The sequence below is a fragment of the Fusarium verticillioides genome, chromosome 8 (genome assembly GCF_000149555.1).
Source record: "Fusarium verticillioides 7600 chromosome 8, whole genome shotgun sequence".
Lineage (NCBI taxonomy): Eukaryota > Fungi > Ascomycota > Sordariomycetes > Hypocreales > Nectriaceae > Fusarium > Fusarium verticillioides.
Window position 1 is genome coordinate 1,988,598 of NC_031682.1, and position 26,117 is coordinate 2,014,714.

The following is a 26,117-nucleotide window of genomic DNA, read 5'->3' on the forward strand; positions in this document are numbered from 1 at the left end:
CTTTGTTTAAAAATAAAAACGGAACCCGATTACAATTACCCTTAACAAGTTCCCTTAATACCGCTAACCCAGCCCGGAATTGCGAGCGAGCCTAAATTATCCGTGGAGTCGGTGGTTGAGTAACATTGACTTCCAGAGTGACTAAAGATGACGCAGTTGGGATCATCGAAACACGCCTGAGAACACTGCTCTAAAGTGCTGCTGCCAGAGGTTAGAGGGATACCTTCAATGACGGTGTCGCACTGAATCTGGAATGTGCGAATGCACTGCGCAGGGCTGGTAGGGCATACGATATCCTCCGAAGCCGCAGTGGTGGTTGTTGTGGGTGCTTCAGTGGTGGTTTCAGTCGTTGAGTCGAGAGCAGATGTGAAAGTGGTGGTGGGGTTCTCGGTTGTTGACTCTTCAGTGGTAGTATCTGTTGTTGTCTCCTGTGAAGTAGTTTCTATTGTTGATTCCTCAATGGTGGTTTCTGAAGTTATCTCTTCTGTTGTTGTCTCCTGTAAAGTAGTTTCTATTGTTGATTCCTCAATGGTGGTTTCTGAAGTTATCTCTTCTGAGGTTGTCTCCGTTGTTGACTCCTCTGAACTCGTGATCTCTGTTGTTGTCTCTTGTGAAGTGGTTTTTGATATCTGCTCAGTTGTGCTCTCGCTTGTTAAAACCTCCGTAGGAGTAGTAGTATCTGTCGTTCCCTGGGTAGTAGAGATAGTGGTTGACTCCTCCGTAGAGATGTTTATCGTAGTCTCAACCTCAGAGGTTTCTGTCGTTGCTTCTTCAGCAGCGCTTGTTGTGGCTTCTGCCGTGGTGCTGGCTTCCTCTGTTGTTGTACCAATCTCAGAGGCTGGGAGATCGGCAGTGCTCGAGATGAGCTCTTGGGCTGTGGAGGACTCTGGTTCAACAATTTTCGTGCTGGAAATTACATCTATGAAGGTGCTTGAATCAGACGTGAAAAGAAAAGTGCTGAAGGGAACGATGGAGGATTTTGAGGTCTCTGGTGGTGGTTCAAAAGAAGATGACATATTTGACCATCTGAATGTGCTCGATGGGATGGACTGTGTAATGGGATTCTTTGTCGTTACAGCCCCATTTGACTGTGTTGTTACAACCTGAGGATTGCTCTCTGTCTGGAGCGTTGAGACTCCAGGAGGAAGTTCGTCAGAGGACGAAGGGATCGAGATGATCGGTCCAAGGGATGATGCAGAAGTGACTGTTGCGCCTCGCTTGTAGCAGCGGTGCTTGTAGTTACGTCTCCATTTACACACTGTTGGACTAGAATAGAATTAGCTTTGCGCACTCAATCATCCAAGCGTTAACTTACATCCGATAGCGGAAAGTTGGACCGCGATGCACCCAGCAGGTTGCGAAGAAAAGGTGATATAGACTACCCCGTCTGACGGGGTTTGACAGAAGCCGGCCTCGCCATTCGGAATGATTCGTGAGCTTTGGAATCGAAGAACATCCCCGTCGCGGAAGAATGTTCTGGTGATTGCACCACTAGGAACTGGCCCCTGCTGGCCGCCAAACACCTTGTAGTCCTCTCCGTTGAAGTAGATGGGTACATTGCCTTCTAAGAGCTGCCCATCAACCAAGTTGAACACATTTGCATCGTCGCAAATCTCTGAAGGGGAGCCGATGAACCCTCCAAGAGCTCGCCTCCGCAGTCGATTGTTGTCTGGGGTATCAGGAACAACACGGAAAACGATCTCCTCGTTAGGGGCGCCAGGGCCTGTAGTGGATGAAGGAAGAACTGTCTTGACTTCTGTGGTGACTATCGAAGAGGTAACACCTGGTGCGAGGGAAAGGGATGATGAGGGGTTCAGAGTGACGGAGATATCCAGGCTCGTAGAAGAGTCAATACCAGGCAATGAACTCTCTGCAGGCGAGCTTGTGGCAGCTGAAATGGGGACGAGGTAGGTCGATAGGTAGGTCACACACCAAGATTCGGGCATTTGCTCCAGATCACGAAAAGCGACAACTGGAAGGGCCAAACTGCCCAGAAGGGAGATGATCCCTGACTTGACCATAATGCTTAGTGAGAAAACTTTGGTTTGCAAAATCACAAGCAGAGCAAATACGAATATTTAAGATGCCGACAGCGATATGACCTGTAAGAGAAGCATTCTTGGCGTTTATCACCTAAACGAAAAGGCAATATCATCATTAGACCTGTGACCGCCCAAAGTGAACATCAAAAAGGATCATGAAGGCTTTTGCGACTTCTAGACCTTCTGATGTCAAGACTTGGAATTTTCATGATCGGGAAAATCGGGAGACTGAAATAAAACGGGTTCAGTGGTGAGATCTTTTGAGAATCTTAGTGGGTGATATTTGTGAGCTTGAGCATCAACGGCACGCTTGACCACCAAATTGATTCAGACTCCCTTGCAGTCATTTTAGAATAGCTATTTGGTGGAATTTACAGAGTAAATGTTTTAATAAGACGGTAGCTAGTGCTGGACAGATGCAAGGGATGGAGATTATTGATTTCAGCCATTCTTGTAAGCTCATGGCTCACATCACACGCCTCACACGAGAAAACTGTTGTTTGGTGTAATTACTCCAAAGAATAATGTGACAAGTTTATAATTACGAACAACCGCTTAGACAGTAACCCGGCCCAGAGGCAGTAGCTGGAGCCGATATTTAGACAAAACTAAAATGAAGCAAGGGGTGAGCGTGGTCTCAGACTTAAGCGCCACGACAATCTCAGTTGAACTCCAGGTCCTTTCATTGGCTCCATGCCCGAATGTCTCAAGCCAAGATGTCATCCAAAATACGTTCACCAATCTAAATGCCTGACGACATTTTCGGCAATCATGGTTGAGTTTAATGCACGACGAGGTCGGGAAAATGCCGCACCCAAGGCAATGGATCAAAAGCATTGACAGCTTTAGCGAGGTATCTAGATCCATTAGAGCGCCCTCTACGATATTAACAAGCATTCCAGTAGGCACGAAGCTTCTACAGCAGCGAATGCAGAGTCGTGAAGCAGGCCTTGACTGTAAATCGGCATGGGGATTGGCAAGCTTGCTTTTGGACTTTCATAGCCAACCCGTTGTGATATATGGTGTCGGAAAGAAACTGGGTTCTCTGTAAGGCAAGATACTTCGGCAGCCCAGGTCAATTAATGTAATGATGCACTTGATAGCCATAGAGGGAAGGATGAAGCGACAGGCGTCGTCGCAGATGTTATTAGCGTAACTTATGACCGTATCCCGATAAGGCTCCTCCAAGCTGCAATGTGAAACATTCCCTAATCGGGTATCAAGATAGGGCATTTCACGTATCAGTAGTTGTTTTCCAACTAACGTCAACTCGTTAGAAAGCGGGGTTCATAGTTCGCGTCTTCCCCTGTCAATCGTCGCGTGGAGATGAGCATGATAAGGTAATCCTCAATTCAACTAATGGCTTTCCAACGGCCACTGGTATCAATTATTGAAATTTGAAACTGTTGGATGAAATCGGGACCACAATGCGGAATATTCGCCTAGATTCTCTACCGTCGGATCGTGAGGTTGCTCCTCAGAGTGAGTGAGATCGATGTCCGTTCAGGCCTATTTACTTACTCATTCTTTAGATTGCAACACATGCGTGCGAAGGCGAATAAAATGCGACCGCAGCGTCCCTTCGTGCTTGAAATGTTGCAGCCGAGGACTAGATTGTCCAGGCTATGGTCTTCGCTTGAGATGGGATCAGGGAGTGGCCAGTAGAGGGATACTAACAGGGAAATCGGTCCCATTACGACCTCCGATCAAGCATCATGTACTGCGCATACACAAACAAAAAACACCTCACATGAGGAAGTCCACCGATGACGAAAGATCTCCCTGCTGCCAACCTCGAGTAGCCGCCGAAAAATCTCTGGTCGTGTTGTCGCATCCAAAGCAGAACGTCGACCTTGTCGATCGCCATGTCCGACAAGCAGCTCACGCAGTCCTCTTTCAACATTTCAGCCATCAAGTCGCTTCAAGGCTCGCGTGGCTGGATGGACCTAAGAACCCGTGGCGAACACTCGTCCTTCCTCTTGCGCAACGCTCATCCTGCCTACGGCTATCAACCCTGGGCTTAGCTGCAGCACATATGTCCGTCGTGTCTCCCCAAGACAAGGCTGCGCTTGTTCAGATTCACCGGAGTCTTCGAGATGCGACTTTATGTCACCTGAACCGACAGATGGAGTCCGAGCTGAACCGCGAAGTATCAGGGCGCGATAACAATACCCAAGTCTCGGTTCTAGTAGAGATCATTCTCACCATGATCTCCTTATGCTATGCAGAAATGTTCATACCCAACTCGACGGGATGGAGACTTCACCTCAGCGGTATCCGCACAGGGCTCGAGAGATATGACCCCGCAGATCCACACGAAAAGGTAATTTCTCAGTTCTTCGTGGAAGAACTTGACTATCTGGAGGTCTTCGGAAGCATATCCTCATTCACCTCGAGTTTGAGACGCCATAAGCCCCTATCACAGCACGCGACGTCTGGCGACTACTTCAAAGAATTTACAGAAGCGCTTCATGAGATCACAGTTACCGAGAGAAGCCGAGATCACACTTCTAAGACAGGAAAGATACTTGTTGATACTGATATGACCGTGTGGCAAGACAAGCTCACGAGGTCTTATGACTCCGTTTGCGCCCGCATTGACTCTACCCCATCACCAGATGTCACTCTCCAGATAGGCCTCAGGTCTGTTCTCAAAGCCCAATACTACGCTTGCCTAGTGTACAGCTACCAAGCACTTGCTTCCGATCTCGAGAAGAGAGTTGCAATCCCCCCACTGGTTGACTGTCTCTACAACGAGATCATCTTCATAACATCCTGCCCAACAGAATCTGTTACACACAACATCTCATTCCCGCTGTTCATACTCGGAACAACCAGTCAGTTATACACCGAGAATCAAGTCATGATCGAGAAGCTTTTCACCGAAAACATAGCTGCGACAGGTTTCTCGTGCAACTCGGCGGTACTGCAGTTCTTGAGAGACTTTTGGAGCGCAACAGCAGCTGGGCCGGCTCAAAATTGGATACAGTATGCGAGAGACAACGAGGAGCGGATAAGCCCATTCATTGTATTCTGATTCATAGGAAGACGACTTTACATGAGCACAGTCTCTTCATCCTCCACTCCAAACAGCACCTTCATTGGGTCTTGGTAGTTCATGAATCCCAACGATGGCTTACAAACGCCATAGCCAAGCAATCTTTGCGCCTGTGGTGTGAGCTGCCTGGCTCGCTCCAATGGTACCATGAGGAACTGGTTCTCTGCTGGGCGAAGAGTCGGCTTGCAGAGGAAGATCCCTACCGTCTCGCGATACTCGTTTCTAAGCACTCAATCAGCATTAAGCTAGCTAGTAGTGTGATTAGGCTTGTACTTACTGGGTAATATTCTGGCCACCAGCATGGTACAGATTGCCCAGAAAGATGAAAGCATCCCCGGGCTCTAGTTCTGCGGGTACGGCTTCTTCGTCATATGGTCGGCGCTCACTATCCCAGAGATGAGATCCCGGGATGCCGATCGTGGCGCCGTTCTCCCGTGTGGTTTTGGTGAGAGCCGTCACACAGCCAATCATGACTGGGAGCTCTTTGTCATGGGGATGGTAGTCACTGCCTCCAGTCAGCAAATTGCTCCGGATCAATGCATCTCATGCAAGATTATTCTATGGCTAATTCCAGACCGTGGCAAAAGGGTATACTCACTCATCATCTCGATGCAGAACCTGTTGTTTGCCACCTGGATTAACCCGAAACGCCACAGTCGACGAAACAATAGGCTTTCCGCTGACAGTAATCCTCTTCTCCCGCTCCCAATAAGTCAGCGACGAAGAGCACAGCTCATTCGCGACACTGATATAGAGAGGATTACAGGCAAGTTCAACACACGCATCAGAAACATTAAACAAACCAGTTGCTCTTTGGGTTGTGACGGGGAAGAACCCAGACAGGTCTGGAATATCAGAGTCAAAATGCGGTTTGAGATCTGCTCTGATCTGTTCTGCCAGCTGGCGAGATATAAGGTTCTCGACAATCACGCCGCCGTCGCGTTTGATGGCTGCGACAAGGTTCTGTGGCGTTGTGGATGGTTCCGCTGCGTCAAGACGCGCAAAGGATGGTTTAGTGGTAGCAGTGCTCAATGAAGCCATTTTGAAGTTGTGATGAGATTGATAATTACCATTGTGACTCCTGTGAAGTCTTTATCATTATTTATAGACGTTATCATGACTTTCTTCCTCTTGATAAGACTCTATCGTTGCAATGAAGCTGCATTCAATGGTTCTCACTAGCTCTTCACTAATCCAAGATAGGTTGGTCGGCAGAGAAAACTCCAAGCCACTCTCACATCGATCCAAGGCCTGGGAACTCACATGAGCACGCTAACCCAGGCCAGGCTGGTCGGGAGAGAAACGGTAGCGCGGTGTATTCCGGGGAAGGCTTAACTTGGCTGCCCGGGAGAGAAACGAGGCGCTTGCGCGGAATGATGGCAGCTGTAAACGATAGCAGGCTAGTTCATCATTGGTGGTTGCTGTCCCGATGTTATCTTTCCCCGCATTCTCGACCAGGATCTAGATTGCAGTATCTGGTCATGTTGCTTTGTGTATTCGCTTTGGGAAATTGGTTATAGATCTTCCCGATCTCAGATCCTCCATCGCAAACTCTCCCTTTAAACCATTGTTCCCAAATTGGTTCCTATTCTGCATCTTGGCATTGTTCCTATACTCCCCAGTCCATGATCGCGCCACATTCTCAACGACGATACCATCTACCTCCGAACTCCACTGGATATGGATCCCCCTAAAGATGACATCAAGGCTGAGCCAATCTCTTACGATGGATCCGTTCACGAAGGTAGCCAGTTTGATACTGATGATGCGTATCTCAAGTCTCTCGGAAAGACTGCCGAGTTGCATCGCGTCTACAACTTCTGGACATGTGAGTCTTCTTCAGTAGTTCCTTAGGCTTCAGCGCTGACAGCAGTACAGTATGCGCCTACCAGGTCATGATCAGTGCTACATGGACGTGCGTCGTCGTTTTTTACGGTGTCATCTTTGACGTCGGTGGACCAGCCTCGCTTCTCTACGGTTCCATCATCGTCGCAGTCGGCCAAACCCTACTCATGGCCTCACTGGCTGAGTATTGTGGTATCTGGCCTACTGCAGGTGGTCAACAATTCTATGTCCAGAAGCTCGCAACTGAAAAGTACCGGCCTTTCCTTTCATACTTTGTCGGTTGGTGTTTGCTGCTGGCGGAGACCGCCACTGGCTCTTCCTGCGCCCTGAATACTGCCAACATCATTGGTACCATGGTGTCCATCTTTCACCCAAATGTTGACTGGAAGGTATTTACAGTTAGGCCCTTACTGTGGTGCCATGCGCTGATCTCCTTAGCCTTACCAAACCTTTCTGATTTATCTCGGATTACTGGTCATTCCTTTTCTTATGAACTTGAAGCCCAGTGCACTCCCTCTCTACAGCACCGTCGGCGCAGTTTTCACAATCCTGGGTTTCTTTGGTTGGGCTATCACTCTACTCGCCACAGCGCCAAAGGCCAGCGCAGAATTCGTATTTACCAAGTTCATCAACAATTCAGGATACACCAATAATGGATGGGTGTTCATACTTAGCTTTTACACTCCTCTATATGGCCTTTATGGTACAGACAGCATGATGCATCTGGTTGAGGAGATGAAGAACGCATCTCAAGATGCACCAGTAAGTACTTTCCCTCGATAAAAGTTCAAGGTACTGACACGACATAGAGAGCAATGGTTTGGTCTATGGTACTTTCTGGCGTTGCTACCATCGTCACCGATCTCATCCTACTGTTCTGCTGCGGTAACTATACCGAGTATGTCACAGCACTGTAAGTCCCCCTTGCCCGTGTCATCTTCACTCAAGCTGATGGTCAGGTCACCGTATGTCACTTGGTTCTCGGACGTAGCAGGAAGTGAGTACGCCGGTATCTATGTTGCAATAGTCTTTGGCGTTGTGAACGTAAGTCAACAGCAGATGACACTTGCCTGTACCGACAGCTAATTCTCTAATTATCAGCTGCTTGTCTGCACCGGTATTCTCTCTTCGTGTTCTCGTCTAGGTTGGCGCATGGCAGAGGACAGGGCATTTCCATGGTCTCATCGTCTCCAGAAGATCGATCATAGGCTCCAGATCCCGCTGAACTTCATCTTCGCCATCATGGTGGTTGAGGTTATCATTGGTCTCATCTCTCTGGGAAGTGAATTGGCCTATAATGCTATCGTTAGTGGTGCTGGTGTTTGTTTCGCCCTCGCCTATGCGATCCCAGTCACGGTGGTAAGTACTGCTCATTGAAGCTATTATTTGGCTGCTGACGCTTGCAACAGGCTCTTGTCCGCGGCCGTTCAATTCTTCCGGCTCGACCTCACTTTGACCTTGGCAGCTGGGGATACTTTGTGAACTATGTTGCTGTCGCATGGGCCATGTTGACAATTGTCATATACGTGTAAGTGATATATAATGAGACTTCAACTGGTATTCCCTGGCTAACTTCTTACCAGCATGCCTCTGTATTTGCCAGTCACGGGCGAAAACATCGGGAACATGAACTGGGCTTCACTCATTGTTGGGGCAACGTTCCTGTTTTCCGGTGTTTGGTGGATATTCGGAGCAAGATTCAAATACCTAAAGGAAGCCCCTCTTGAGACTGGGCCAAATCCCGTAGCGGGCGAGCAGTCTAATAGTTCTTGACACCACCAAGTGCAAGAGCTGAGATGTTTAGGAGATGATTCTTGCTATTTGTAGGAAATCAATGGAAATTCTTGCTTATTTAACTAAGGGTCGATGATTGAACGGGAACAAGGAGTAGACATTAAACATTAAACATTATATATCGTAAGCCTCTACCTTATAATCGCACATAACCATAACATTGAACCATCCCATGTTGATATCTCGCTGTCAGGGTAGAAACACATAGCAACATCATCTAGCAATCTTTCCTGTCATATACACACCAATTCCAAATTCCCTGGATTCGAGATGGGCCATACTCGAAGTCCTTTAATACCCTCTCTCCATTCCACAACCCATCTTATGCTCTCACCTCATCACTCATCGCAATGAACTGCCTCGAAACGGAGACGTCGAAGGTCAAGTTCATCCTTGACTACCATCACTCGTTTGCACGATAGTCCATGCGAAATACATGCCTCCTGTGATGATCCAAGTTCAGTCAAATGGCGTACTGGATGCGATACCACATCACCCAAGCAATACCATACATCAAATGTCGCATGGTCGTAAAAGTAGAACAACCGATTCCGAGACTCATCGGCTCCGAGGCCTATGACGAGCCATGCCACGGTGTCAACATCAAAATTCTCGTCTTCCACACAATGCAAGCGAGCGCTCATTTTAGCAAAACATTCGAGAGAAAGAGAGATGGCGCTGAAGGGTTCTGGAGATGACGTTAAGCGAGGAGCTCCATGTCGGCGTGGTGTAACACGATTAGTCTGGTGCCCTTGATCATCATGATCATCTAGGTGTTCGGAAAAGCTTGGGTCTTGGTTGGCAGTTTGAGGATCGTGGCCACCATTAGATTGGCGGCTCTCTGCATTTTCTGGCATTTTCCAACTGTCGGTATCACGTTCATCAAGAGCTCGCAGTGACGCTTCTCTTGGGTGGTTGTCATCGTTTTGGTGTGACGGCGTCTCCATGTTTGCAGTCGCCAGTTGCTCTTTAGGCACGCTAGCGGCTTCTGGAAGATCATCAATGCAGCTTCCATCCTCCAACTCAGGCTTCACAACCGACTGCGAGTTTCCGAGAATGTCTTGGATGTAGAAACGTGGTCGAAGTCGCCTGTTTTTTCTCCATGAATCAGGTGGACCGGGACCAAGTCGCCGCAGGATGCGTGTCTGAAGCTCTCTAGTATTATTCTCCCATGTGTCTAAATACCGACCACGCGGTGCTCCGCCAATGTATTGCCACGGGAAGATAGGGATAGGCCGAATGCCTTTGACTGCACAAATAAAGTCAGTGAGAGAGGGGGGTATCATGTAGGCAAGAACTTGCGATAGATAAGCCAGATCCAAAGGTGGATCACGAAGTCATAGAAGCGCCCACGGGGTTGCAAGCTGAAGTCATTCACAAACCATGCTTTGACTTCATCCCTGCATTCCTTTTCAAGATTTTTCAGTTCGTTTGAGTCCCTTTCTTCGCGCATCCATCTCAAAAACTCAAGCATATACTCTCGCCTGCGGGATGCGGTCGCATTGCCACCAACCCAAGATCCCGAGAAGAAACCAGAGTTACTCGGCTGTTTTGATTTGCAGAGTATATGCGGCCGTTCATTACGAGACATGCCGGGCCGATGAAGCGCGAGAGCTCGCTTATAGTTGAAATGAAATTGCAGAAGAGTATGGACTGTAGGAAGAAGCGGATGTGTTTGTGTTGTGTTGTTTTAAGGTGAGAGAGAGTTGTGGTGTTTTGCTGTGGGGGTGACGTGACACAAAGAAAACAAAATAATTCTCGAGTTCAACGACGGCCCTAAATCAGATTGTGCGCGGCTCATGGTATAAGATCCTGCATGCGAGTTGGCAGCTGTTAATCACTGTCGGGGCAAACATCTGCATGACAGTGCTAGGCTCCGCAGTGCTAGACCGAAATACTACAGTGCATACCTCTGTAGGTAGGTTTATGGCGATTACGCTTGTGAATAATTACAATGTCAGAGAAGGAGCGGTAACTGGCTGTTACTAGAGGCACGGTGCATGTAAGTAATTAAAAAATGGTTTGGGAGCTGACTTTGTTGACTGTATATGGGCGGTCAATTCTCCGGCACGTCATTCATATGACACAGTAGGCTGTACACTTTGCCCTCTGTTGCGGGTCAGGAGTGATGAAGGAGATAACTTTGGTCTGTCTCGATTTCTTTTGATACATGAGTAAAAAGTCTCTTCAATGTCTGATGCCCTTACTCGTCCCAAATAGTAGCCACAACATCTCCGGTAAGCTTCACCTGGGCCAGCTTTCCACCCTCCTCCTCCGTGATGATCTTCCCACTCTTGACATCGCGCTTCCAAATGACGACAGTCTGGTTGACCTGATGACCAACTGCAATCTTGTCACCTGCCTTATTGAATGAGAACTGGCGGGGAAGATATCCGCCAGATGGGACAGCTTGAATAGGCTTCAGTGTGCCATCCTCATTGATCTGGAAAACTGTGAGGGTGTCGGAAGGACCAGATCCTCGCTGGGGAGAGTTGGCGAAAGACTTCTCACGGTTGGTGACGATCACGAAGCGCTGGTCGGGCTAGATGAAAGTTAGTAGAGTCCTCAAGATAGAATATTCGTTTACTTACGCTCATGGCAATCTCGCTGATGGGAGCCGTGTTGGGAGGAAAGCTGGCATCCAGCGATGGAATCTCAAAGATCTTTGTGAAGGAGAGACCAGTGCGGGTATACTTGACGCTGTAAGAGTACACCTTCTGGTCAAGTTCGCCGTTGAAGAAGAAGAAAGTCTCGCCATTGGCCATGATTCTGAAGAATCCATGACGAGGTCCAGAACCACGAGGCGCGCTCAAGCTGCCCACCTGAGCAATAGGAGCAAGAGTGTTCTTGTCGTAAGTAAAAACGCGGACGACATCACCACCGAGATCAGGCGTAATGACATACTTTCCAGTAGGGTCAATGATGACATGGTGAAGATGGCTTGCTTCCTGGCGGTCTGCAATAGGGCCAGTCTGGCTAATCTTTGTAGTCAACTCTTGAAGCGGCGCGGTACCGGTAATGGCTCCATTGTCGCCGAGAGCGTACAGAGATGCTACACCTGGAGTGCTATGGAATGTGAGCAACTCGATTCCCAAGCAATTGCCGGTAACTTACTATGAAGCACTGAAATAACCGCGCTTGCCGTTTGCTCCAGTAATAATCTCGCCTGCAACAGCGCCTCCTACAATTGACTTGACACGAGAAACGCGCGTCAAAACACCCTTATCGCCAATGGTGAACGAGTTCAATGATCCAGGCGGCTGAAAGTTGGGACCGCGATCTAGACAATAAAGCACATTGTTAGGCTTGTCAAGAGTGAGCCAATTAGGTCCGGGAGAGCAATCGGTCGTTTTTGAGGTGACGGAGAGATCGTAGCCTTTAGCGGACTCGGTGAGGCTCAGAGTGCTCAGATTGCCACCGTAGTCCGCTACGAAAAGGTTGACGGCTTGGCTAGGCACTGCCAAAGCGGCAGAGCCTAGAAGCACACTGAGTAATTTACCATGCATTTTGATGAACAGGACACACGAAGTGAAGAGATCGAGGAGCAAAGTTCATCCCCCATAAGCAAGGCAAGGTATAAAGTTATATTATCCTCGGAGGATAGACCTCCGAGTACTACAGAAGTCAAAGATCCACGTATATCCAGGGTATAATTGAGTTCGGTTGTCGGGCAGAATCCCCGCGATGGAGAGATGTATATCCTCCAATGGTGAGGTCACCGCTTGGCATCCTGACACGTTTGTCTTTAATTAACCTCGATTATGCCATGGCCCTTGTATTTAACCTTTACGAAACTTGAAACGATGCTAGCAGTCGAAATGGTATCTTATCCGCGGTGATCCCTTTTCCGTTCCCCGCTTTTCCGTGAGGACTTTAGCCTAACAAGACTTCTAGAAAGTCAATTCAGCGGAGGAAGTCTCACCTTATGCGGGTGATGGAGAGTGCCGCGATAAAGCAGTCCGTGAAACAGTTGCAATTAAGACGGTAAAATATGGCATAATAGAGCAAAAAGAATGATCACGCTGGGGATCGAACCCAGAATCTTCTGATTCGTAGTCAGACGCCTTGCCATTGGGCCACGCGACCTCGTCTTTGCTGACTAACACTTACCCAGCTCAGAAACGCATCCACAAACCAAATTTCAGATTCCGTCGTCAGGTCAAGTGCTGTAGTGACAGTGTATCTTCAAAATAGAAAGTCCTTTTGTTGCGCTGATTCGGATATAAGTCTTTGGTATTGAAGCGAAGCAAACACTTTCCAAGTCAATGTACACTCGGTCTTGCGCACTTTGGAATTCGCAGGTGTTATGGCAACTGTGGTTTACTTGTGCTGCCGGTCATTTGACCGTCGTCCTCGCGATGATGCTCTAGAATCACGCCCTTAGCACGATTTTTCATTTCACCCCAATACGTAATGAAAAACAAACACTTATCAAGTATAATAAGATATTTATCAAGAGCCTGTGATTTCCTCTATTTCCAGAATTGACAGCTTTGTTCTTCATGTCGCGGTGCTGTAACTACCCTACAACTCAAATGGGTACGATTTTGGTGGCCAACGACGCCGCAGCAAATTCGGCTGACTGATCTATCCAATGACGTAGCCGATCCGACCCTGAGACTAATTGCCGATGGTTTGGTCCGGCTGCCGGAAATCCTCAACTTCCGACGTCTCAAAGCCCGGGTCCCGACATTTGGATCACACCGTCCCCACAACGACGACGTATTGAAACGCGGGGTTTAGAAATGATAAATTGCTTGAAGCGGAACCGAATTGAAGGCTAGAACTCATTATACTATCATTTGTCATTGATTTATTCATCATGGCGGCTCCTGTTAATCTCAAAGATCTCACTATCGATAACATTACCGAGAATGTGCACGCCATCAACTCTCAGTGCAGTAATCTGCGCCTGAAGTATATCCTCGAACGAGTCGTCACACATTTGCATGACTTGGCGAGAGAAACGAGACTCACTACAGATGAATGGATGACAGCTATCCAATTCTTGACACAAGTTGGTCAGATCTGTACGGATGTCCGACAAGAGTTCATCTTATTATCTGATGTCTTGGGCTTGTCTCTCCTGGTGGACTCCATTGATCACCCGAAACCAAAGGGCAGCACTGAAGGCACAGTTTTGGGCCCTTTCCATACACACGAGGCCGAGCATGTCAAAGAGGGAAGTCTGATTTCCCAAGATACAGATGGCGAACCTCTTCTTGTTCTGTGTACCCTCAAGGATGTCAATGGCTCACCAATTCCCGGAGCCATGATTGACGTTTGGGAGACTGATTCAAAGGGGTTCTATGATGTTCAGCACGCTGACCGGACTGGCCCGGATGGAAGAGCTGTGCTGACGAGCGACGATAATGGAGACTTCTGGTTCAAGGCTATTGTACCTGTGCCATATCCTATTCCTCACGACGGACCTGTCGGAAAGTTGCTTAAGGTACTGGGCCGACATTGCTACCGACCCAGTCACATGCACTTCATGTTCAAGAAGGACGGATATGACCCTCTAATCACGTAAGCCTTCATTCCCCCCATGATGTAACAGGAACTGACACGCGAGGAACAACAGCGCTTTGTATCTCAAGGATGACCCTTATGAGACTACTGATGCGGTGTTTGGTGTCAAAGACTCGTTGATTGTCAGCACCAAGAAGGTTGAAGACGAAGAAATGGCGAAGAAGTATGGTGTCAAAATTGGTTCCACCTTGATGACATATGACTTTGTTCTCGTCTCAGATGAAGCAGCTGCAAAGCTTAGAAGGGAGAAGGCTGAGGAGGCAATGGCGAAATTGGGACGGAAGTTCCGATTCATTGATGATCTACCTGTTCCGGATGTCGATTAGAGAATCGTGTAGGCAAAGTAGACAGTTCACCTGATAATGGTTGCAAAACGGGCTATAGCTAGAATGATAATGCAATTAGATACTGGGCATTTCATTTTTTTAATTTACAACAGTTATAAACATAACGTTCCAACGCCCGCTCGACCTTTCTTCGACTCAAGGCATCATCGACATAGTATCAACATCCAATGCTTCACCATACAACCCATCCAACGATGGCATCTCAAACCCCAATCCGAGAGCATCCTGATCCGCCGCCATGAAATCTTGCAGCAAGTTCGGATCAATGATCGAAGCCAACAACGCATGATCCTGTCCCGAAACAGCACTAGAAAACTGATCTGCAATAATGTTCGAGTCACCCTGTGTACCATCAAAAATCGGCAGTTCCGCATAGCCATCAGGCCTGCTCTGTTGCCGCTGCACGCATGCTCGCGCTACCTCTAGTCCTTCTTGAATCAGACTCGCACTCCTTCGAGCAACAGTAGCCTCCTCCATTGATTGCAATATATCATGCGCTTTTACAGCATCGGCGAGGAGGTCCTCTGATGGAACAGCTGTAGGACCAAGCATGATGATATACAGCACGATCATCCCAGCGTACAAGGTGTACGTGGAGTTGTACCACCAAGTGCGGAAGTAGTGTCTATTTGCGTATGCATCATACATGACACAAATAGTCTTTCGTGCGGCATCCAAACATAATTCAGCGTGTGTAGACATGTTCGCTTCTGCCGTGAGCATAGGCTGTTCGAGAAAAGGGCGATGCAGAACAATTCTTGCGTTGAGGTATCTGAGATGGAGTACAAGCTTCTGCTTAGCTGCCCATTCCTGCTCCCGGAATGACACGGCTGTGAAGTCCAGATAAGTTGGCAGCTTAGCCTTCCAGTCGTCAAGCAGGCGATCGAGCTCTTTCGCAACGGCGGACTTTTGAAGCAAAGTAAGACCCTTCGAATCATAGTACAGTTCCTTCGAGATGCGCCGTAGGACAGCAGCAAAATGAACCATCTCATTGATCATGGCTGCACTGCAATTTTCGAGGTCAGACTGGTTTGATATAGCGACATCTTGCCCTTTGATATGAGGCAAATCGATCTGGTAATTCCTAGGCTTGCCAAGACTATCGCGACGACCTGCACTGCAGCTCATGTCAATCTCGTGAGAGTAAATGCACCACCACGTTCTTCGTGCTGCTTTGCGATCCTCAACTGAGTTGGATGGAGTTTCTCTTGCGATACCGATGGCTAGTGCAGTGCGGACTGCATGGCCGCAATACATATAGCAAGCGTGGGGTTTCAGAGAGTTCTGACAGTACAAAGACTTTACTGGGTCAGTTTCTGGTTTCACCGAGACTGAGAGATACATACCATAAGGAGAAGTGTCTGGGCGCTCTCTAGAGAGCAAACTTCAAACACATCTCCGAGCAACATCCTGGACTTCTGGAAGTACTTCTTCGAGAGTTCTTGGCTTAACCGAGAAGGATTGAAATCTTGCCCTTGAGCCGGGAGCTTCATGCAGATATTGATATCGCGCTCAAAGTCCTGAGTGATGCAAGAGCCAGCGACAATCGCGCCGACCGCCACGACTATATGGTACAGGGCAAAGAAATGACGCCGAGTTTTGTTACTTTCCATTGAGTTTGGAGAGTTCCAGACGAGTTCCTCGCATTGTTTGGCGAAAGAAATGGGATCAAGCATAGGATGAAGATGGTGAAGGTTGTTGAAGAACTGTCTGATGTATTCGCGCTCAAGCCTGTGTTTCGACGATGTTAGAGAGTTGTCCGGGGATACTCTGTTCTGGCTGGTAGTCCCTGGAGGATTACGACGGACCGAGTCCTCAAGTCCCGCAGTCCCCTGGCTCGTCTCAAGAGACGAACGCGCTTGGATCTCATCTTGGGCCCCTCCTCGCGTTGGGGGCGTCTTTGGTCTCGAAGGCGGCTCCAAGACCCCTCGGTCAGAGAGAAGATTGACAATGGAAATCGGCGACTGTGTGACGAGGCTGTGCCCTAAGACATTCCCATCATGAGAGTTGGCAGAAAGGAGGCCGGTATTGCCGCTTGAGTTTGGGTGACTGGGCGGTAGATTCTTCTGAGCATACACGAAGAATTGATTGAGCAGCACAAAGTTGGATGATGTACCATAGAACTCTGTGCCATGAGTATGCTGATTGATGTCACCTACAACATCACCATCGTCTACACAAGCCAGTCGTCAGTCCCAAGCATCTGAGGCCAGAATTATCACTATACCTATATGACCCGTAGAATGAGCCTGTTCGAGCGGTTCGCTCCGTCGCGCCGCCTCATCATAATAACTTCGCGAAGAAGACAACGGCGAAGGCGGCGTATTGCGCTGCACATCATTCAACACCGAAACAGTACTCGCCCTCGCATTCTTCCTCCTCAACCCATAGACACAATCACACTCATGTCTCACACAGTTAGCACAAGGCTGCTGCTGGTCGCATTTGGCCTTCTTCGCGCGACATCTCTGGCACGCATGCGACGCCCGTGGTAGATTTCGTCGACTTGGTAAAGATCCGGAACTTGTCATTGTTTGCGAGAGTGAGAATTTCCGGACTTCCGCCCCAAACAAGAATGAATTGGGTTGGAAAAGTCCCCCCGCCCCGGCAGTTGCGCTAAAAACTGCCGAGAAGCAAGATTTCCGGGCTTGGGCGGAAGATCGGAGATACTACCGGAATTGGTATGTGCCGAGAAAGGCGGTGCATCGTGACCTGTGAGTTGATAAATATGACTTCAAAGACGTTGAACAGTTCAGAAGTTTCATTTTCATCGCTTATTGAACTTGACATCTGAATATTCGTGATGCCCGTCTTTCAAGAAACCTCCAACTCGGCGCGAGACCAGAGAATCCTCCCTTCACGAGCTCTACCGGTACCCCGACTCTCTCAGCAGCCAGACTTGTCCAATATTTCTGGAGAACACAAGGAAGTCGTCGTAATTGGTGTAAGTTACAGATGTCGTTGATGTAAATAGCTGTACTCACAAACTCATCTTAGGCTGGACCTGCAGGTCTGTTTCTAACCTTGCTGCTCGCAAGATATGGCATCACAGAAGCCTCACTGCTCTGTCTCGACTCCAAGCCGGGCACACTGAAAGCTGGCCAGGCAGACGGACTTCAGCCAAGAACTCTGGAAGTATTTCAGAGTTTGGGGATAGCAAGTGAGATCATCAGCGAAGGCTGTCACATGGAGGAGGTGGCCTTTTGGAACCCTGTGCAATCAAACGGAAACGCAAGCACCAACGGCAATGGCTTCCATGCCACCGGAATTGAACGGACTAGTTTCGCTCCCGATGTCAATGTCCCTGCTCGTTTCCCGTTCGAGGTCACCATCCATCAAGGCCGCATTGAGCGAATCCTAGAAGAGAACCTTCATCTCTATGCAGGCAAAGGTGCCATCAGAAGATCCAATCGTTTCCTGGAGTACACAGTGGACAAAAACAATGCTGAATTCCCCATCGTGGTCAAATATGAACAAGATCTTCCAGACGGATCAACTCAACAAGGCACCGTTCGAACAAAGTATCTCATCGGCGCTGATGGTGCACGTTCCAAGGTTCGAAAATGCATGGGTCTAGAACTCGAAGGCGAAACAACAGATCACATCTGGGGTGTGTGCGATTTCGTTGCCGACACAAACTTCCCCGATATCCGCAAGCGTTGCGCAGTTCACTCGGATGCTGGTTCCGTCATGGTCATTCCCAGAGAACAAATTACAACGGGCGAGTACCTCACTCGTCTTTACGTTCAAGTCGCTGAAGAGGTTGACACGAGCGGTGATACTGGAACTGATAAGAAATCGGCTGATAAGAAGCGCCGTGGTGCCGTTACGTTGGAGTATATCTTTGAGCAAGCGCGGCAGGTGTTTGCGCCGTATGAGATCAAGATCAAAGAGGGGACTGAGCCAGATTGGTGGGCGGCTTATCAGATTGGACAGCGCATGGCTCCCAGGTTCTCTGCTAAGACGTCTGATGGAGTGGAAAGGGTGTTTATTGTTGGTGATGGTAAGTCTAACTCAGATTCTCTTCGATGGCATCGTGCTAACTTGATGCAGCCTGCCATACTCACAGCCCCAAGGCCGGACAGGGCATGAACGTGTCAATGATGGATTCTTACAACCTAGCATGGAAACTCGTTCACAAGATCCACGGCCTCACTCCTTCAAGCAGTTCCGAATCAGACCCCGTCCTCGAAACATTTTCGCAAGAGCGCGTAGATGTAGCTCGCCAACTCATTGAGTTCGACGCCCAGTTCTCACACATGTTCTCCGGTCGTATTGGATCAGCAGACGCCGAAACTTCAGGCCTCACCCATGAGGAGTTCCTTCGAGTCTTTAGTGACGGCAGCGGATTTACTAGCGGTTGTGGACTTCAGTATAAGGAGAGTCAACTGATAAGAGAACTGGGTGCAAAGAGCAATTTGTCGCGAGGAGATCCGCTTCTGGGCGCGTTGACGCCAGGACGACGATTACTTGATGTTGAGGTGAAGCGGTATGCTGACGCTACTGTTCGTCATCTACAAGACGGTATGTTCTCACGAGACCTTAGTTCTAAAGATCTGAGACTGGCTTACTGACTCACCTCATAGAAATGCCACCAACTGGCCGCTACTACGTCCTTGTCTTCACAAGCAACGACTTACTCGATAAATCCGGCACCTCACAGTCAAGTCTGCAGTCATCTGTCGAGATCCTACAAAAGTTTCCGAAAGGCACTGTAAATCTCATCGTGGTGCATCCACTCACGTCAAGAATCGAGTGGACTGATCTGCCAGCGGGAGTAAAGACATTTGCGGAGATGCGAACTTATGGAGTGTCAAAGAAGGAGGACGTCTACGAAGTGTTGGGAGTGTCGAAGGATCATGGTGTCGTTGCAGTGGTGAGACCTGATGGATATGTTGGTATAATGGCGCCTCTGTCTAAGACGGGAGATGTAGAGGATTATCTGCGAGGTTGCTTAGTTACTGTTTGAGCTATATACTTCTTCTAAAAGAAATCAATTGGGAATTGCAAATTCCATCTGCACAGCTAAGCATTGTGGAAAAGAGAGTCAGCATTGTTGACATTTTGCTGACCATGGACTGAGTATTGAAGGACGGAGGATCCGTCAGCTTATGCCCGGAGACATTTCAAGCTGTACAATGCAAAAAAAAAAAAGAAAACTGTCCGGAAGAAAATAAGTATCCGTGTTCATAAATCTGAGTTTGCTTACAGTTTAAATCAATTCGCGTTGTGCCATTAGCCCCAAACCCTTACTATACTGATCAGTATTCTGTAGCCCGTTTGCTGCCTCACTAGTCGTTGCATCACAATGGCCTCAGCTCAAAACATCATCAAGTGCGCCGTCCTTTCTACAGGTCGCAGGATATCTTACAGTATCGCAAGAAACTCACAAGATGGCCTGTGGATTGTCCTATCCAACAGTTTCGGCGCTGACACCACGCTGTATCAGCCTGTTGCCCAGCGACTCGCTTCATCAGGCTACCGCGTCCTAAGCTACGACCATCCCGGCCACGGCCAAAGCACTCCCGTGAAAGACGTCGATAATGTCGAGATGGAAGAACTGATCAACGACATCGGCGAACTCCTTCGCGTGTTGCACATCGACAGCATCCGCGTTTGGGTCGGCGTCTCACTTGGTGCAGCCAGCGGTATCTACCTAGCCTGCCGTCACCCAAAGTTGATCCAAAATCTTGCATACTGCGCATGCCCTCCTGCGTCTTTCGGCGCTCTCGGCATAATGCCACTTGAAGTCTTTGACAAGATGCGCGCCCAGGCTGAAGCAGATGGGACTACTGCGAATGTCATTCGGCAAATACACTATGGCTGGGCGAGCAAAGAGTGGCTTGATGAACACCCAGACCAAGATGAACGGCTCAAACTTGCTAGTTCAACTTTGAGTCTCGATGGCTTGCGTGCGATGATGACGTTGCAGAAGAATAAGCTGTTTGATATGCGGCCGCTCGTACCTCAGCTTTTGGAAAGCTGTGAGAAGGTAATGTTTGTGAAAGGAGACCACGATGCTCATCTCAACCCTTTAGTGGATATGATGAGAGATTTGGTTGTCAAGACTGCGCGAGAGAAGGGTATCAGGGGTGATGTCAAGATTGTTACCGTGCCGGACTCGGGCCACGTAATGTACTTGGAGAACGAGAGCTATTTTGTTGATGTTATCAAGGAGTTCATTTCTTAGTCAGCTCTGGGTTAGCTAATTTTTAACATATACGATTTTATTGGGATGAATCCTTCGAGGCCCTCATTGTTGGCGTTGGCGGCATCTCGATGGCGCTAGTTTGCACCCTTCGTGTCAAGCTGCACCCTAAATGTGAGAATGCGCCCTGCGAATGAACCCCTCGATATTGGATGATGTGCATGACTTGGCACTGATTTCCAGGGAATATTACAAATAGCTGATCCTAGGACTACTTTATGCCCGGTCGGTAACAGGTTCTTTAATTAGCCTCCGGTCTTTCATCGTTCCGTCATCATCACCAGTCATGGGAAGCATCCATCAACCTCACTCAGAAACTTACCCAGACCAGAATGGCTACTATGGCCAGTTCGGCGGTAACTTCTACCCACCCGAAGCTCATCAAGCACTCGAAGAATTAGCCACCAAGTACCAAGAACTCCGTCATTCACCCTCCTTCAACCAAACCCTCAACAAGGTCCGCATCGGTCTCCAAGGCCGCCCAACACCAATCCACCATCTTGAGAACATCTCGCGCGAAGTCGGCGGTGCTCAGATCTTCGTCAAGCGTGAGGACTTGAACCACACAGGCGCACACAAGATCAACCACTGTGTCGGTTTCGCACTCCTCGCTAAAGCAATGGGAAAGACGAAACTCATCGCTGAGACGGGGGCTGGTCAACACGGTGTTGCGCTCGCAACTGCAGCGGCCTATTTCGGTCTTGAGTGTGAGATTCATATGGGAGGTATCGATACCGAGAAGCAAAAGTCCAATGTTGGTCGGATGCAAATTCTTGGAGCAAGAGTTGTTGCTGCTACCGAGGGGCAGTCTGCGTTGAAAGAGGCCAGTGACGCGGCTTTCAATGCCTATGTTGAACAACGAGAGCATGCGCTATATGCGATTGGGTCGGCGATTGGACCTCATCCATTTCCACTGATTGTGAGAGACTTTCAGTCTGTGATTGGCAAAGAGGCGCGAGAGCAATTCCTCACCATGACTAATGGTACGTTGCCTGAGCATGTCGTTGCGTGTGTCGCTGGTGGATCCAATGCGATGGGGATGTACTCTGCTTTCATTGATGATACAGAAGTGAAGTTGCTTGCGGTAGAACCACTGGGACGATTCGAAAAACTCGGTCAGCATGCAGCGACACTCTCATACGGCAGACCAGGTACGTTGCATGGCGCAAAAACGCTGGTTCTCCAACAAGACGAAGGCAAGCCTGCTCCAGTCTCATCTGTAGCCTCAGGGCTCGTCTATCCGGGCATTGGACCTGAGATGGCCATGCTTCACAATGTCGGGCGCATATCAGTCTCAACGGTCGGCAACGACGATGTTATCAGCACATTCTTCCGCATGGCCAAGAGTGAAGGCATCATCATTGCTCTGGAGAGCGCACACGCAATCGCATTCGCCATACGACTAGCAGCGCAACGGCCTTCATCAGAGCGGATCCTGGTCAATCTATCCGGGCGAGGAGATAAGGATGTAGATTATGTTCTCGAGCATCATGGAACTGGTTGAGAGATTCAGAGTTGCTAGGGTAGTAGACACTGTTGTTGAGCCGACGAAGCATCAGCACTAGCTTGGGTGAGATGGCCGAGTTGGTTATGGCGCCAGGTTAAGGTTAACCTTAACACCAATTTCCTGGTGGAGCAATCCTCCTGGGTTCGAGTCCCAGTCTCATCAAATATTTCTTTTCTTTTTTGCCTTTTGGACGAATAATACTTGACTCAGTTATCAAGTGGCAGTATCTTTGTATAGCTTGGGATAGTGCCGTAAGCAACTTGATCGAAGGAGCTGGTCCCAGTGTCTCCCTCAACAGTGTCGCAACAACTTCTGTGCCATAATAGGTGAAGATTTCCGGCGCATCCATTGGCGGGTATACAGTGTGAGAAAACGATATGGCGATGCATCCTGAGTACCACGAAATGTTCATGGAAGAACTAAACATCCACCGTTCGGCGTCCGCGATCCACTTTGAGCTGATGAAACTTTGTGCTGGGGTACCTTAGGCAGACGAACGGGTCAACGTTGCAAGCGTCTCCGTGTATCAGGTAAACATGGCCTTCCACAGGTTCTATTCAGTCTTCTCGGCCTGAATCATCCAGCCATCGGGATGAACTTTCAGGAGCGTAGAACTCGATATGGGTTGTTGGGCAATGTGTATGATAGCAGTACTGTATGTGATCCGTGGAGAAGAGTCTAAAGAGCCTATCTTCCAAGCTTTTGAGGGGAGCCAAACCGTTTGCGATGACTGTTGTAATTTGGTGAGGACATCTCTGATGGGGCGGATCTCCTGCGCCTCCCACTTTAATTCTTCCTAAAGCCTAGCCTAATTTTTCCGTCGCTTATCTTGTTGTCTCTTTCGATATCTGGACCTTTTTTTCTGACTGTTTCGCTGTGGCTCTATTGGGTGGGTTCTTGTAGACATTCTTTTGTACGAAAGAAGATAGAGAGTGCTGCGGAGATATGAGTTTTTGAGGATTGAGGGCCAAATATGAAGCAAAGAACACGTCTTAGATATCTGGGGAACCCCTGAAGTGAGGGGTTGGCGCATCTCTGGCTTTGTTATCCAATCAACACGCTCTGTAGAGGTGATAACACACGAAACGCGCGTTATCACATCGCGCATCCCTCCTTGCAAATAAATCAACAAAGTGAGATGATAACCTCAAGAATTTGCAAGTTTGACAAATGTGCCTGGCAAATGTGGCATTGCAATATGCGTTCCGCAGAAACTGCTCCAAACACTCGTTAGGCGTGGAAAGGATCTCATTTCGAAACATCACTTCCTTTTTATGCCAATTTGGCGAAGCCCGAGGTTGGGTAGCTTTTCTACTATCCATTATTCATAACGCGGTATAGGTTGAACAGATCCAAATCCTGGATATATGTAGAACTTGGGTGAAAATTTACAGGAGCATTTACATGTCAACCCATTCACAGGGGAAGCCCTGAGCAATTCTTTCTCTCCTCCGTACAACAATTCCAAATAAAGAGTATGTACTAGGTAATGCCTGCACTTAACAGTTGACACCAACAGATTGGCGAATCCACCCCCACGATACTACTGCTCAAAACGGGAATAGCTATTCCACGATAGCACGGATACACGTGATTTAGTTCCTATGGAGTCATGACTCTATGCTAAAGAATTTTGAATGGAGCCGTAAAAATTAGAGAAAATCGACAAATTGACCGCCATAATGACAATTGCAGAGGACCAACAACTCGGACTTTCCGAATACTGGGATAGTCGCTATGCGACCTCAAATAACAATGATCCGACCCACGAATGGTTTCGGTCGTTTTCGCAGGTCCTTCCATTTCTACAGAAGAACCTCTTAGAGCAACCAGGACGGACAGCTCAGGATGACCCAAGGGTTCTTCACCTTGGCTCGGGCGATAGTGTCAGTCGACTAATAATCGAGATTTTGCTACAGTACACTAACTTCAGCTTAGGTCGTCCCTGCTGAACTTGCCGAGCGTGGTTACCAGAAGCAATTATGTGTCGACTTTTCTCCCGTAGTGGTTGAAATGATGACAGAAAGACATAAAGATATTCCAGGAATTCAGTGGAGCAGAGTCGATGTCCGAGATATGCCCTCAATTGAAAGTGGCTCGATAGATGTCGCTTTCGACAAGGGAACATTGGACGCAATGATTTACGGCAGTCCTTGGAGCCCCCCTGACGAAGTGAGGGAAAATACAAGCAGATACTTGAAAGAGGTACGTGGATGGCTATTCCTCCCTGGAAAGGATTACGTCTAACAACTTGTAGGTGCATCGTGTGCTAAAGGCAGATGGAGTGTTTCTATACATTACTTTCAGACAACCCCATTTTATGAAGCTTTTGCTGAATCCAGATAGCATCTTTGAGATGGAGATGGAGGTACTAGGGGACGGTGGAGGCTTCGACTATTATGGTTATGTCATAAGAAAATCTCAATAAACTCCAGAACTCTTATCAAGAACAGCTTCTGTATCTGTTGGGAGGCAAAGTCTTTTCCAAAGGGCATTTAAAGAATGATATTATAATAGACTCCGTAATCACAGCCCAATATCAATACCAGTAAATTAGTAAACACCACTTCGGACAAGTGAAAATAAAGATCCTCTCCACTTTCCCCCATGAAAAGGAGGTCCACTCATTCTGTTACGCTTTCTTCATCAGTCTCCGATTCTTCCTCTCCCAGCTTTTCCTTATCAGCCGTGCATCTCTCACTGATACCGTAGTATGTAAAACGCGACGGTGCGTTGCAAGGGATATCATCGATATCAAAATTCGCAAATACCAACTCGCGCCTGATCTTAAGAGCCAAGTAATTTTCATTGAAGAGCTGGACATATGCCGGCTCCCGGATTGCTCCCAGGTTGTGGGTTTTGGTACTACAATAATCCGTTGGCGTGAATTTGTCCAAGTCAAAGGCAGTATCTGAGAGTAGATGTATATGGCCCGAGAGCTTTTTAGCTCGCAGCGTCCGAATCTGTTCCTCGTTGAGCTTCCCGCCATCGAATCTGCTGCTAAACTTGATGCACATCGCAGGAGCGAGCTCAGGGAGGTGCTTGATGTGCTATTCCCAGAGATCTCCGGCCTTTTCCGCACCCTCAGAGACTTTAATCTTCTGAGGTTCCTTCCTCCTCCCCTCTCTTGATTCCTCGTTCATTTGCTCTCTGTATTTCTCGCGCTTTTCCCTCATCTCTTCCTTCCATTGCTTCGGTGTTCGCAATTCTCTTGCGGCAGCGCCGATCCATCTTCATCTCGAGGTACTTGATGTCATCGGGATCGTTCTTGTCGAGCTCTTTGTCTGAATCTGGGCCTTCCGTGTCAATTTCATGTGATACTCGCAAATATCGTCGGTGACATAATCACAGCCATTTCTAGAGGCGCAGGAGAAAGTGAAAACACTAGAAAGATCCTCATCATAATCTTCAGGGCGTGGCTCGTCGTCGTCGCACAAATTGTTTTCTCTACGGTGATAGCGGTCTGTCAATAGGCCTTGGACACGATAATACCAGCTCGGTCTAGATTTTACACCCCGAAACATTCTAGGCATTGTAAGGTCGATTCTGGAGGGACTTGGGCAATGAAGAGACGGTTTACAAGATTGTGATAATTTCAATCAAAGAAATGAAGTGACAAGCGACGTAACTGTACGTCATATACTCATACTTAGAAAGTCATCTAACGGCGGATGAACGATAGTCCTTGAGACATGCTGACATGGCTTCGTGGGATCTGCCGATCTACAGTAACCTTCGCGTCACCTCCTCCTCTCGCCGCCAGATACGTCCGTGGTATGTCCAA

The 26,117-nt window shown here is 48.3% G+C and overlaps 13 protein-coding genes and 2 non-coding genes across 15 annotated transcripts; 8 read left to right on the top strand and 7 right to left on the bottom strand.

The window, feature by feature from the left end:
• Positions 1-41: 41 nt before the first annotated feature.
• On the bottom strand, positions 42-2,021 carry FVEG_13912 (hypothetical protein; the record flags this gene model as incomplete). The annotated part of the gene is made up of 2 exons (XM_018903254.1): positions 42-1,258; positions 1,316-2,021. 2 exons carry the CDS (start codon positions 2,019-2,021, stop codon positions 42-44), a joined length of 1,923 nt encoding a protein of 640 aa, XP_018762329.1.
• A 1,448-nt stretch (positions 2,022-3,469) lies between these two features.
• Positions 3,470-5,079, top strand: FVEG_17658 (hypothetical protein; the record flags this gene model as incomplete). Its single annotated transcript, XM_018906892.1, has 2 exons — positions 3,470-3,524; positions 3,575-5,079. 2 exons carry the CDS (start codon positions 3,470-3,472, stop codon positions 5,077-5,079), a joined length of 1,560 nt encoding a protein of 519 aa, XP_018762328.1.
• A 17-nt stretch (positions 5,080-5,096) lies between these two features.
• Positions 5,097-6,141, bottom strand: FVEG_13911 (hypothetical protein; the record flags this gene model as incomplete). Its single annotated transcript, XM_018903253.1, has 3 exons — positions 5,097-5,322; positions 5,378-5,605; positions 5,699-6,141. 3 exons carry the CDS (start codon positions 6,139-6,141, stop codon positions 5,097-5,099), a joined length of 897 nt encoding a protein of 298 aa, XP_018762327.1.
• Positions 6,142-6,780: 639 nt separating this feature from the next.
• FVEG_13910 (hypothetical protein) lies at positions 6,781-8,718 on the top strand (the record flags this gene model as incomplete). The annotated part of the gene is made up of 8 exons (XM_018903252.1): positions 6,781-6,928; positions 6,979-7,334; positions 7,384-7,707; positions 7,755-7,858; positions 7,905-7,989; positions 8,047-8,304; positions 8,355-8,473; positions 8,529-8,718. The coding sequence occupies 8 exons, from the start codon at positions 6,781-6,783 to the stop codon at positions 8,716-8,718; spliced, it is 1,584 nt and encodes a 527-aa protein (XP_018762326.1).
• A 359-nt stretch (positions 8,719-9,077) lies between these two features.
• FVEG_17657 (hypothetical protein) lies at positions 9,078-10,330 on the bottom strand (the record flags this gene model as incomplete). Its single annotated transcript, XM_018906891.1, has 2 exons — positions 9,078-9,988; positions 10,093-10,330. 2 exons carry the CDS (start codon positions 10,328-10,330, stop codon positions 9,078-9,080), a joined length of 1,149 nt encoding a protein of 382 aa, XP_018762325.1.
• A 612-nt stretch (positions 10,331-10,942) lies between these two features.
• Positions 10,943-12,245, bottom strand: FVEG_13909 (hypothetical protein; the record flags this gene model as incomplete). The annotated part of the gene is made up of 3 exons (XM_018903251.1): positions 10,943-11,281; positions 11,331-11,805; positions 11,854-12,245. 3 exons carry the CDS (start codon positions 12,243-12,245, stop codon positions 10,943-10,945), a joined length of 1,206 nt encoding a protein of 401 aa, XP_018762324.1.
• A 508-nt stretch (positions 12,246-12,753) lies between these two features.
• On the bottom strand, positions 12,754-12,825 carry FVEG_17656. The gene has a single exon. It is a non-coding gene; the product is annotated as a tRNA-Arg (tRNA).
• Positions 12,826-13,409: 584 nt separating this feature from the next.
• On the top strand, positions 13,410-14,710 carry FVEG_13908 (hypothetical protein). Its single transcript, XM_018903250.1, has 2 exons — positions 13,410-14,268; positions 14,324-14,710. Exons 1-2 carry the CDS (start codon positions 13,562-13,564, stop codon positions 14,595-14,597), a joined length of 981 nt encoding a protein of 326 aa, XP_018762323.1. The 5' UTR covers positions 13,410-13,561; the 3' UTR covers positions 14,598-14,710.
• FVEG_13907 (hypothetical protein) lies at positions 14,668-17,191 on the bottom strand. Its single transcript, XM_018903249.1, has 3 exons — positions 16,846-17,191; positions 15,965-16,791; positions 14,668-15,917 (listed from the first exon to the last, which is right to left on the bottom strand). The coding sequence occupies exons 1-3, from the start codon at positions 17,147-17,149 to the stop codon at positions 14,754-14,756; spliced, it is 2,295 nt and encodes a 764-aa protein (XP_018762322.1). The 5' UTR covers positions 17,150-17,191; the 3' UTR covers positions 14,668-14,753.
• A 230-nt stretch (positions 17,192-17,421) lies between these two features.
• Positions 17,422-19,587, top strand: FVEG_13906 (hypothetical protein; the record flags this gene model as incomplete). The annotated part of the gene is made up of 4 exons (XM_018903248.1): positions 17,422-17,562; positions 17,616-18,621; positions 18,672-19,142; positions 19,205-19,587. The coding sequence occupies 4 exons, from the start codon at positions 17,422-17,424 to the stop codon at positions 19,585-19,587; spliced, it is 2,001 nt and encodes a 666-aa protein (XP_018762321.1).
• A 339-nt stretch (positions 19,588-19,926) lies between these two features.
• FVEG_13905 (hypothetical protein) lies at positions 19,927-20,808 on the top strand (the record flags this gene model as incomplete). The annotated part of the gene is made up of 1 exon (XM_018903247.1): positions 19,927-20,808. The coding sequence occupies one exon, from the start codon at positions 19,927-19,929 to the stop codon at positions 20,806-20,808; it is 882 nt and encodes a 293-aa protein (XP_018762320.1).
• Positions 20,809-21,112: 304 nt separating this feature from the next.
• Positions 21,113-22,330, top strand: FVEG_13904 (tryptophan synthase, beta subunit; the record flags this gene model as incomplete). Its single annotated transcript, XM_018903246.1, has 1 exon — positions 21,113-22,330. The coding sequence occupies one exon, from the start codon at positions 21,113-21,115 to the stop codon at positions 22,328-22,330; it is 1,218 nt and encodes a 405-aa protein (XP_018762319.1).
• A 65-nt stretch (positions 22,331-22,395) lies between these two features.
• FVEG_17655 lies at positions 22,396-22,495 on the top strand. Its single transcript has one exon. It is a non-coding gene; the product is annotated as a tRNA-Leu (tRNA).
• A 1,501-nt stretch (positions 22,496-23,996) lies between these two features.
• On the top strand, positions 23,997-24,884 carry FVEG_13903 (hypothetical protein). The gene is made up of 3 exons (XM_018903245.1): positions 23,997-24,219; positions 24,272-24,538; positions 24,591-24,884. Exons 1-3 carry the CDS (start codon positions 24,016-24,018, stop codon positions 24,759-24,761), a joined length of 642 nt encoding a protein of 213 aa, XP_018762318.1. The 5' UTR covers positions 23,997-24,015; the 3' UTR covers positions 24,762-24,884.
• A 12-nt stretch (positions 24,885-24,896) lies between these two features.
• On the bottom strand, positions 24,897-25,924 carry FVEG_17654 (hypothetical protein). Its single transcript, XM_018906890.1, has one exon. It carries the CDS (start codon positions 25,348-25,350, stop codon positions 24,958-24,960), a length of 393 nt encoding a protein of 130 aa, XP_018762317.1. The 5' UTR covers positions 25,351-25,924; the 3' UTR covers positions 24,897-24,957.
• Positions 25,925-26,117: the final 193 nt, after the last annotated feature.